General features: G+C 41.6%; 1 protein-coding gene across 1 annotated transcript in view; it reads left to right on the top strand.

Annotated features, from left to right (window-relative positions):
* The first annotated feature begins 3,061 nt into the window (after window positions 1–3,061).
* enah (ENAH actin regulator) overlaps window positions 3,062–12,610 on the top strand; it is a 181,166-nt gene continuing 171,617 nt past the window's right edge. Inside the window, exon 1 of the mRNA XM_074684926.1 lies at window positions 3,062–3,413. Coding sequence (XP_074541027.1) covers window positions 3,409–3,413 — 5 coding nt within the window. The 5' untranslated portion in view covers window positions 3,062–3,408. The remainder of the gene's footprint in view (window positions 3,414–12,610) is intronic.

The following is a 12,610-nucleotide window of genomic DNA, read 5'->3' as shown; positions in this document are numbered from 1 at the left end:
GGTGGTGCAGACAACAAAACAAATTGGCTTGAGGGGGGTGTGCCTGTGTTAGCACATATCTAAGATTTTGTTCAAAAATCTGTTTTTGCTTGTCTGACACAAGGAAAGAAAACAAGTTATGCTTCAGCCAAGAGGAGAAAGGGGATGTAGGGTGAAGGCACAAGCAAACTTTATGAAAATTGTAGATGTGAACAGAGCTCTGTGGTTATCAGGAGAGCTCCAACTGTAAAGGGACGGGGGTGCAATAACTGATGTTGAACACTAGATGGCAGACAAAGTTAAGGAAGGAAATATTGATGTCTTCACCTCAACATTTAGTGGAACAGGCGTCTTCAGAGTAATTTAATGTGAGTGTTGCAGGAGAGTAAGTTTAGCAACCTTTAGAGCTGAAGGAATTTACTGCTTCAGTGGGTTTGATGTCACAATAACAGAGCTGGTGAGGAGTGGGCGTTGTGCTGACGGCTAATTCATCATCAGATGAGCCAGTTTTAGCTCAGCCATTCAACTCATCTGTTTAAGTTCAACATCAATATACAAGAAAAAAAAATTACTACCCAAAAGCATACATTAACACATGTAGAACATAGATACGGCTGGGCACTGATGTGTGACTTCATTCATTTAAATGTCTTGAATTGAAGACCTCCTTACTGGCAGCAAAACTGTGAGATCATACTTCTTTTTGGTTGTGATAAAATCAGTTTGCCCTTTCCACAGAGGTGAACCTTTCCATCAAAGTGCAGCAGTATTACATAAGAGCAGCAAAGCTCCAAATATGACCTTTGCCTCTTCCTCTTTATTTTTTTTCAAACCCTGTCATAATCCTCTTTTAGAGCATCAGACAACCGGGAGGTTCGGCAGAGCATCCTCTAAATATTGGTGTAACAGCTTAAGGGTTCAGTTATTTTGTTATTTTTCATCTTTATTGTGTCACTGTCTTCATTAATCCACACATCAGATACGGTCTGAGTTTTCATTTGAAGTCAGGGGCCAAAACCGGGCTTTCACTGAAGCTGTTTGGGCAGATTTGTGCCATTAAATCTCCTTATAAACATCCTCACATTGCCCTTATAGATAACAGAATAACACAACCCAGAGAGGCAGCTGATGGTTTCCCCTTCAGAGCTAAATAAAGAAATGCTGCTTTTAATTTTTCTCTGTAAACAAACTGAGTTGGCCCCTGCTCTGTTAAGCCTCTTTTGGTCTCTCTGTTGATAAGTGGCTTAAAGTACTGGCTTCACTTTCTGCCCTCCACTTATAGTAATGGTGATGTTTAATGTTAGATGACAGACACATGACATAAACACACACCCAGGCCCACACACTGGGCAGAAACGCGGTGCCAGTTTTGACTGCCTGTTCAACTGATCTACTGAGATTTTCACACAACCATCTCGAGGGTTTACAGAGGAAGAGAAAATATCCAGTGAGTGGTAGTTATGTGGGTGAAAATGCCTTGTTGATGCCAGAGGTCAGAGGAGAATGGACAGACTGGTTGGAGCTGATAGAAAGACAACAGTAACTCAAATAACCACTGGTTACAACCGAGGTCTGCAGAAGAGCATCTCTGAACACACAACGCGTCCAACCTTGAGGCAGATGGACTACAGCAGCAGAAGACCACACAATTCACACAGCAACACCAAAAGTGGATAATAGAAGATTGAAAAAACATTGCCTCGCCTAATAAGTCTGGATTTCTGCTCCACATTCAGATGGTAGGGTCAGAATTTGGCGTCAACAACATGAAAGCATGGATCCATCCTGCCTTGTATCAATGGTTCAGGCTGCTGCTGCTGGTGTAATGGTGTGCAGGATATTTTCTTAGCACACTTTGGGCCCCTTAGTACCAACTGAGCCTGGTTTAAAGTCCACAGCCTACCTGAGTATTGTTGCTGACCATGTCCATCCCTTTATGAGCACAGTGTACCCATCTTCTGATGGCTACTTCCAGCAGGATAACGCTCCATGTCATAAAGCTGGAATCATCTCAGACTGGTTTCCTCAACATGACAATGAGTTCCCTGTACTCAAATGTCCTCCACAGTCCCCAGATCTCAATCCAATAGAGCACCTTTGGGATGTGGAGGAACGGGAGATTCTCATCATGGATGTTCAGACGACAAATCTGCAGCAAATGAGGTTCATTTCCAAGGACCAAACTGCTTCTTCTATGAGTCTTTTGTTTAATATTTAAGACAGATGGATAGTTAAATATTGAAGACCTTTTGTACTTGTTGAGGCATTTCGATATGACTTTATTTCTTCAGGAATTCAAAACATACTTACAGTTCAACAACCTAAATCCACATGATTCTCTGCTTTTACGCGTAGAAGGTACATCCTAAGCTAAACTGCAGACCACAGACTCCCCCATGAGACAGTATGTAGTCTACATTATGATATGCTGGCTTGGCTCCAGAGGTTATTTGTGCAGCGCGTTTTTTAGTCTGATACGGAATTTCTAAAAAGGAGAGCAGGTCGGCCACAACATGTCTGTATCTGCACATTTATTTCATAGCAACTATTTTCAGTCTTCTTTGGTCTCTTCTCAGCATCATAGAAACACAGGAGAAAGAGCCAACTCGGTTGTCAGGGGCAACTGGTACGTGCTACGTCCCCCAAGTTGCGTAAATTGTTGCCTTCAGTTACAGTGGTAAATCCGAGATAGAGAAAAACAGCACACATGGAGGCTGCCTAGAATGAGTTGTTTTATCAAATGCAAAATTTAGATTTATTTTGCTGATGACGGAAAAGCAAAGATGCTGCAACTTTATTACTGGGGATGGTGCATTAAACTGAGTCAGAAAAAGTGTTGTTAGTCAGCTTGGCGCATCATCAGCTGAAGAGAGTAGGACATGTACTTTAAGTATTTTATATTTCACTATACATGCGATGAGCTTAAGAAGTCATCTAATTGAAATTGAGAAAAAGAGAGCTGTTGTAACGATTTTTTTCCCACTTTTTTCATCAGTTGTGTTTTTTACGAGCTCGGAGTGTGTCCCTGAACGCAGCACGTGTTGCAGCGGGCAGGCAGCGGCAGCAGACCGGTACCCGAGCGGCACAGCGCCGCATCACACCGATAAAAGTGCGTCAAAAAGACCCGAGAAACGCTGCGTTTCAACACTTTTCTTGCGAGTGACTTGTCGTCACTAGCGGAGCTGTGATGCTCCATAACATGTAGGGTTTGATAGTTTCTTTTGGAGTCATATTTTATTTTTTCTTTTCTTTTTTGGATTTTTTTTTTTACCGGATAGCCTGCAAAACTGTGAAGCTTCTTGTCACGCTGTCGGAATCCCATTCATCGGGACGCCTGTAGCCTTGAACTGAAGGGGGAACTTTTTGCGAACAGTACAAGTCATCCTACAGAGGAGTTTGTCACACGTTTGGCCCGACAACACTTTCGCCATGAGGTAAGAAGCTCTCAGTTGTGTTTGATGTGAAGTGACGATGGAGAGAAGTGTGTTTGTGTGGAGCTGAAGCTCCGCGCAGAGCAGCGGGGGACGCGAGGAAAACTAAACCCAGACATTAGCTCAAACATGTTGCTTTGATATGTCTATGTCAGCGGCTCTGGATCCACGCATGACCAGCGACTGACTGCTCAATGCGAGCCACACTACATGTACCAGAGGCTGTCAATGTGAGCTGTATGCACCCTCTGGCTTGTTCAGCGTTTCACTGAATTTTTGTTGCATTGGAGGACGTGCATGGGTTGGGAATGGCGCTGGCTCTTTCCTGCTGATACTCCCACACCGCATAAGAGGGATTATCTTCCAGCGCTGGTGATGGGTTTATTTAATGCCACATTGGGATTGTTTAACAGCTTGCGCACTTTTGTCAGCTGGAGGAAGGTCATGCAGAGTGTGTGACAAATACCCACGAATGTCTCAGTCATCACCGTGAACATGCAAACGAGATGACACACACATGCACACACATGTAACAAACGTGTCAGAGAAACACTCTCATGACTTTATTTCCAGAAGGTAGACAGACCCCACCTGACCCCCGCTCTGTAACTTAATCAGAAGTTCAGGTTGAAGCGATGTACGATATGTGTGTCTGTTGTGTAACATGGCTGTAGTCTTGTGTTTCTCTGTGTGAAAACGTGCAGGAATGAACCCATCAGATCGTCACTTTTACACATGAGCAAACTGCTCAGCATGGACCTGATGACAGTCGTTGAGTCAGTTCTGAATGTCCTTACACATGTTTAAGATTCCTGTGTTGATGCATTTATTCAAGGTTTAAGAAAATAAAAACAGCACAGAATAAACTACATTTTGAGAAGTGAGTTAAATACCAAGCAACGAGGAAAAATTTTCAGATTTAATTCACCCTTGACTACCGGTGGGAGATATTAAAGCACGGGTCAAATCTAGACTCTGATATGAAAGTTGAAATGTTGGGTGTATTTGTTGTCGTTCCTGAAAAAAAAAAAGCCAAAAACATGAAAAGTAAGGGTTGCAATACATTTGTGATGCACAGATTAAAAGTTCCACAGTTAAGCAGGGGGCTTTTTAACCAGATGGTCTTGAAACTTTTAGATCCTGGTACAATGGTTCCTGTTTCGCCCTGGTAGATTGTGCAACACATCGCCAGACCAGCAAAGGCCAGCTAAACTACAGTGAAGGCCACTCAGCAAAATTGATACCATAGAAAGCGAAGAGTAAGCAGCATCCTGTGGTTTGAAAAAATTAGGCAAGATGGGAGTGCTAAAGAAATAAAAAAAGATATTTACTACCAAGTATGAAAAAAAATGTCTTCTGTCTGAAAAGTTAAAAGAGACATTTTTTTCCATACTCGGTATTCTGGAAGATATTAAGAACATGTGTTCAGCCAGTCAGAGGCACAGCTCAGCTGATTGACAGGCAGGCACCCTAAAGCTAGTCTGGAGGCTCAAAGCTCACTCCATTTCCAATATGTCTCCTGCCAGCGATAGGCTTCAAAACTCTGTTTCAGAAACAGACAGGTGACATCACAGAGACTGTGTTCATATCTCATAGAGGGATAATTTGTTTTTATTAACAACGCCGGATGCGCCCACGACTTGTGTGCAGAAGCACTGCAGAGTATAAATGTTGGTCAACTGACGTGGAGGAGTTAACTACCAAAAAACATATTTTAAAATTAAATATCATCACTTTGACGGATGGTAAACGGCTCCCAGGTTTGTGAAATAGGAATAAGTAGACAGAAGTGATCAGCAGTGGACAGATATTAGGTGGAGAGACGTTTTTAGAGGAGAAATCCAGCGTTTACCCAGAGAGCAATTTAAAGACACAGCTGTCAGTCGATGCTCATGACTGCATCATCCGTGGACACTTACCAGACTGTGACAGACCAGGACGTTAACGTGTGTCAATCAATCAGAAACCCTCCCAAACCAAAAAAAAAGTACACAGACTGCTGAGTCTGAGACCTGGTTCAAAACAAAAGAACCAGAAAACTAAGTCCAGAGATAATTATTTACTAACAGAAGTCGCTGGTGTTTCAGTGTAAAGTGTGACCCTGTTAACTGGTGACTCTCTGCCGTTAACCACATAGACTGTGTAAAACATGGACGAAACCTCCGTGACGTCACCCGTCTGTTCCTGAAACTGTGAAATGAAGCCAATCCGCGGACGCAGCCACATTCACTATGATGCCAGCTGTTAGTTTTTCTTACTTCTTACTGTGGACTGGTGTTTTGACTTAAATAATGAGCCCATCGATTCACAACTATCTGCCAAATGCGTCCTTCTCAAGTGGCTTTATATGAACAATAAATAATTATCTAAGGAGAATATTTTGACTTATATCACATTAAACAGCACATGATGCTTTAATAGTTACTTCATTGTAGATTAAATGCTGCTGTGTGTGCACCTGCACGTATGATCACATGACATCATGTTTGACTTCAGGCCAGATGCTGATGTCACAGTAATTGCAACCAAGAGCATGCAACATGTTTTGATATGGAAGGAACAATCATGAGGAAAACAGGGACACACTTAAAGATATATTCATCCAGGATGCATCCAGGAAATTCAGTGAGATGTGATTTGCTGATTGTTTACAGTGACTCAACTACTTTGTCCAAGATGTTTCAGCTAAAGTTTGGCTTAGTAGTGTGTGGGGTGCTGGTAGTAAAGTACGCAGTGTGCATATACACATACTAAGAATATTTTTAGTTTCACCTGTACATTTACAGATTTGATGTAAAATAAATTTGATGGACAGAAGGTTGGCAGAGAGATTCTTTGGAGCTGTTTTTGTCCGTGGATTCCTCTCATAAATGCTCTGAGGTTGCTGATGAAGCAGAGAGCACTGATTCTGGCCGACATGTCCAACACAGCGCAGCAGTTTTTGTCAGATATCTCTTTTTTTATGGTGGTGCTGTGGCTGCTGTTCTGTTTTATGCAGAGAGAGTTCAAATGTCAGAACAGCCTCTGAGAAAGTGTGACCTTGTTTTTTTTCTTCCCCGATCTGACTTTGTGTGTTAAGACCTGAGACATGCAGTGTGGATGGGGCCTGCTCCCTTAAAGAAAGCCCCTAATTGAATCCAGCTGCTGGAATCTCTCTGTAGGCCAAGCTGTGGTTAACAATAGCTCTGCTTGTTTGAAAGATCTGCATGTTGTGTCTGCGTTTCCCAGGTTGGAAACACTTACTTTCATCTTAATTTTCCCCCACTCTTCTTCTTGCTTCCAACATTCTTATCCATTCTCTTTCTCCTCTTGTCTGGTGATTTGATCGTATCTGTCCTTCAATTGGAGCACTGTTGAAACTGAACATTACTAAGCCACCGGTGGCAGCAGGCGAGGAGACTTCAGCGGTTTATACTTGTTCAACAGAACACATTGAAGCTTTTAAACTCAAGTTGTTTCCCCTGCTGTCATTCAAATGGAGAAATGTGTGTTAAAAGGGGGCGTATTGATGTGTTTGTCTAAAAGGTGTGTGTGTGTGTTCGTGTGTGTGTTTGTGTGTGTGTTTGTGTGTGTGTGTGAGTGGCGGCCCCAGCTGCTCAGAGCTGACTCATGCTGGACACTTGCAGCTGTGTATTAGTGTGCCATAAGGCTGTGGCCACACTGACAACTCCTAAGTAAGTGGTCTGGTTAAGAATACACTGCTCTTTACTGACACACTCTTTCTGATCACATGATCAGAGCAACTGTTGATCCCAAAGAAAGTTGAATTTAGACTAGTGAGCTAGTTTCAATGTAAATCTTGTTGAATGAAATTATTAAGGGATATCTAGCGGTCAGCTTGAGGACAAGACGCTTTGATCCATGATTGTTTGATCCCAAATTTGTCAGTAGATCTACTAAAGTAAAGTTAAAAAAATCTGTTTCAAAATGTTCTAATTACCTCCGCCAAGGAGGTTATGTTTTTGGGAGAGTTTGTCTGTGTACAGCATAACTCAAAAATTAATGAACGGATCTTGATGAAATTTTCAGGAAATGATCAAAATGGGATAAGGAAGAAGTGATTCGATTTTGAAGGTTATCCAGATCACCATCTGGATCTAGGACTTTTTTAAAAGATTCTTTATCATTGTGAGATAGGGCTGTTTTCACCATATGTGTATATAACTCCACCATAAATGGACAGATTGCTTTGCAAAACAATACAAGACAAGGTCACCATCATTTCTGAGAGATGTAAAAGTATGATCCAGATCCTGGCAATATTCTGGATACTAAGATCTGAAGTATAAAATATGTACTGGGTCATCATCGTTTTCAACACTGTCAGGTAACACATTATTGTACAAACCTGCAACTTCCACCAAATTGTAGCAGACAGTCTGCTGAAAGGGAGTATAACATTAAAGTAGGACTAAAGTGTTGGTGATAATCACAATATGCTTGGAGGAGGTCTGTGCTCTCTGAGAGCCTTTCTAGTTGAGTATTAAGTTTTGAGTTAGGGTCAGAGTGAGGGTTGTTTTTTTGGAGATGCCAGTCAGATATGAGCTCCAAATAATGTCAGAGCAGATGTAGTGCAGATCAGTTGAAGTCTAACCAACAGCAGAGCACTAGAGTGAGAGCAATACATATTTAGGTTGAAGTTCCTGAATATCTGAGTTTCCTCTTTGTTTTTATGTTATACTTTGTAGACGCTCCCTACATCAAGTCACAGCCTAATGTGAGTCCAAAGAGTTCACTGTAAGTGTCCGGTTTGCAGGACAGCTTATCCAAATCAGCTTGTAGCTCACATTTGAACTGACTGTGGCTGAAAAAAAGGAGTAAGCTTCATCAAATTTCTGTTTCTCTGAGCAGTTATTGACCTGAAGAATTAACCTGTGAAAGTGTTGTGTTTTCAGCATGAGCAGCATGTTCTCCTTTGCGTTAGCTAACCAGATTACTGGCCAGATATGTCAGCATTTAGCATTCGTATATGGTACAAAGTTAGGTAGCTGTGTTAATTTCCAGCCCAGCTCGGCTCTGATACAGAGAAAACAAAAGCGACAAAGTGTCAGAAGAGCTCGGCCAAAGCAGCATCCTGGTGTCACTGCACAAAACAAGCCCCACATCTGCACAAGCTTAAAACTGAGGGACTGATCTTAACTGAGTTTGGTTATCAACACAAGATGCTGATGTTGTAAACAAGCGCCCCACAGGCCCCACAGAGCTTGAGCAGCACACAGCTGGAGGTTTACCTCTGATTGTTAAGGTCAAAGATACCTGACTGGAGCACATTCCTGAAGCATGAGGGTGAGAATAAATATACCAATGATCAGCTTCTTCTCCTGCATTGTGTCAGGTGGCACCCAGCGCTGATGTCAGCTTATCTTAGGCTGTTTGATAAGCAACATCGTCTGGGCGACGAGGCAGTGAAGTGTCATGGTAACAAGCCTTGACAACTGCTGAAAGGGCTCATGCCACACAGGCGCTGAAGGTTCACGTCACAGATGATTGACAGGAGCTCTGAATCTCTCTTGCTGCTGGTTTATGCAGGAAAACTAAACCCAGGTCACTCAGCAGCCACTCCTGTTGTCCCATCAGGATGAGGCATTGATGAGGTCAACCTGAGGTCAATTGGATCTGAAAATAAATGAGTCCTGTACAACAGACTTCAAATGCAGACAGTCACTTAAGTCCTTTCTTGGATTTTATGAAGTGGCTGGGAAGGAAAGGAAATGAATCGTAGTATGGATGTTTCCCTGTTCATTACAGTACACAATAGATTATACTGAGGTAATTAAATTGACAGCCAGACTTTTAACTTAAAATAATTAACTCCACTGAGGGAAAGAAGAAAAAAACAAAAACACATCAAATATAAAACAGTATCAACATACTGCATTTTGCATACTTAAACTCAGGTTTCTCATCGGAGGACAATCAGCCTTTTGCCATAAATCTCTTACCCACAGAGAATCTTCTTCACTTCTCCTTGTTCATCTTCATCTGAAAGAAAGAGTTGAAGAGTGAAGAGTGAAGAGTGAAAGAGTTTCTGCTCCATGAGACTCCTTGAGATAGATTTGAAGAATGTGTGTTATGTACCTGAGATGAGACCTTACCCCAGCAGTGACATTCTTATGAACAGAGGATTACAGCACATTGAAAACAAAGCCTATCCTGAAATTCACACTGTGTTAAAGTAAATGTCATAACAGACACACTTCCTCCATTGCTGTGTCATTATGATTTTAAATGAAGCTTAGCCAAACATCAGCATTTGTTGTGGTCTATTATGATCATTTCCTCTCGTCTTTGTTGACGTCACATGATGTAAGTTAACGCAACACCTCAGGTCCTGACAAAGAAGAAAAACCGTTATATTTCCCTGAAATTGAATCCTAAAAGTTTCATGGCTGTCTCTCAAATTATGTTCATCTGCACTAATATTACCTTATCTATACCTATATGTAAGTTATTCACTGTCAATTGGTAGAAACTAAGGGAAAACATCTGGTGAAGCTAGGCCTGTCAGGATAACAAATTTCCAAAAAAAAAAACAAAAAACAACAACAATAAAAACTATAGCCTAAATAAAAGGGAGTTTATACAGTTTCTGACTTGTTTGTACTTTTTCCCAGTCAATCGGTACTGTCTGTCAAACATTTTTAACATTTCTGGCTTTCAACCGTATTGAAGGGCTGCATTTCTTTTGCAATGTAGCTATCTTTGAGTGCCCACCATTTGGTGCTTTTATTTCTATTTACTTTGCAGGCCAAAAGCCTCAGTAAGAGCGGATTGTCAAAGAACAAGGCTCCGCTGCACCTCCCCGTCTTCTTCTTCGTCGCCACTATTTTCAAAGATCGCATTTTTGACAGATGCTCACCCCGCCATAAATCCGCTATAGAACCTATGCACCCCGATGTTAGGAAAGATAGACGCAGTGAGCCATCTTCTCATTCAGCCTCTTTGGTTGAAAGAGAGGAGGAAAACAAACATGCATGCACATGTCAGTTTATCGAGGCTGGCAAACTTACCGAGGACGTTTTTATTTATTGTTCCGTTAATTGATTTATTGATTATCGTGACAGGCCTAGGTGAAGCCAATGTAGTCGTGCTGAAAGTTGCTGTTCATCGAATCCGCACTGAAGCTGATGGTTGGCTCAATGATTGGTTTCATTTCAGTTTCAGGAACAGATGGATGACATTACTGAGTCTATGTCCATATTTTATGCAATCTATGGCAAGAACCCAGTCAAAGGACTACACTCCAGATGTCTTTTGTGTGCGCAAACAAATCTGAAAAGGACAAAATTTAGTTACTTCAAATGCTGTATCCTTGAGAAATCACTGACTATTGTAGCAAACACAGAGCTGAAGTGTACTTTGTGTAAGTGTGTAAAAGCGCAAATGGAAGTATCCTAATTGAGACAGCATATATCACTCTCAGGATCTGATAAGAGCAACGTTGGTGCTTTCATAATTAATGGAAATTTGGAACTCGATTTAGAGACCCAACCCCATCACAGACTGTGGGTTAGAGCTGGAAAGAAACAAAGATTTGCCAAATACCGATGTGACTTGTATGATTCATACCCAAAGTTAGCAGAAAGCTAGCAGCACCCAGCTGTTGATTAATGAGGCCTGCAGCCCCTTACCTTAAGCTTAGACATATGCTGAATGGAAATTCACTTGAAAGTTGTCACAACTAAGGAAATAAGCTTAAAAGAGACTGAAGTAATAGCTGAACCATCAGCCAACTTCTGCTGTGAAGGTGGACTTCAAGGCTCTGAGGAAATAAAGGAATCTCTTTTATAGTCGGCCACAGGTGTCTGTGGAAGGATCTGCTGAATCTGGTGTTTCTGTATGGCTTCATTTTAAGAGCTTTTTATTAAAGAAATGTCTATTTACAGTCCGTTTCTACCTTGCTGGACGTGGCTTCAAATTTCCTCACAACAGTAGCTGCTTTGTCTCCCCCCTAACAAACATGGCTTTTGAAGGAATGCAGCTGGAAGCTAACTCAAGAGATGTATCTACATAACCCACTATCATTACAACCTGAGTGATGGAAAAACTGATAACTGTACCCCTGACTGTGTCTGGACTGATCAAACGATCAATCATTTGATACAAGAGATGGTTTGATTAACTTTTTACAGGGTCATTAAGTTTGTAACTCTCTTAAATCATCTTTTCTGTGCAGCTGTCCCCAAAGACGGATCCCACTTTCCTTCTTCATCTGCTGTTAATCCACGCAGAGTCATTGATGTGACATTATATTACTGTAATTCCAGCGATGTGTCCATAATCTTGAATAATTCATATGAAAATGTCAGGAAGAAATCATTAAAACGGACTAATCAGCTGGAAGTCTCGGTTGACCTAATCGTCCAAACTAATCCGGCCTAATCTCTCTGTTTCTCTTCATTTCTCTCCTGTGTTATTCCTCCAGCTGGATCTGTGCTTGTTTCTTTGCTGTTCTGAAGGTAGATTTAATTACAGGACCTTAAAAGCATGTGACAAAATGACAGGAGGATACATTTATTGTGCTCCAGTGATTTCCTTTGAAGTTTTTTAGGAGATTTTGATTTTGTCTGGCACCATCTGCTCTGCACACTTCTCATCTCCCTCGCTCTGCCTCTTCCCATCCTTAATCTTGCTCACTCGTTCCCTCACCCGGTCTGCTCCAGAAAAGGCCGCTTTTACAAGCTTTTCCCTGCCTGGTCTTTTTTTAATTATAATATCCATCTATTTCCAGACAGTTTTTATCTTTGCATGTCGAGCTGTAAGTCTGAGCTGGCTGCTCACTGTCCTCAAAAGTCATATCAAGGTGGACAGGAAACTTCTGTTAGGCGCCACAAGCAGTGGTCATTACATCAAGCCACTGTGATTGTAATAAAGTTCAACTTGACAAGAGAAAAAGGATGTCTGAGCAGAGGAAAGTTAAACATGAGGGTGATAGAGCACGGGCTAAAACACGGGCTAAAACACGGGCTAATCTGTTTGTGATAATGTTTATTCCAACCCACAGTCAGCAGTTATTCTGCAGTGGTCTGTTCAAACTTGAGAGTCTATCAATAAAATGAAGAGTGAGGTTACGTTAGCTCTGCTTGGTGAGGTTGGAGTTGGTAGATGAGCACTGGTCGGACATAAGCAGGCATGGGTAATAATCAGAAATGGTTCAATCCATTGACATCAATAGCCTTTGTGCTAAGTGATTCCACTGT

Source organism: Halichoeres trimaculatus, unplaced genomic scaffold (genome assembly GCF_033239565.1).
Source record: "Halichoeres trimaculatus isolate MK-OKI-2021-1 unplaced genomic scaffold, fHalTri1.1 fHalTri1_scaffold_13, whole genome shotgun sequence".
In the NCBI taxonomy this organism is placed as follows: Eukaryota; Metazoa; Chordata; class Actinopteri; order Labriformes; family Labridae; genus Halichoeres; species Halichoeres trimaculatus.
This window is presented reverse-complemented; position numbering and strand designations above follow the sequence as displayed.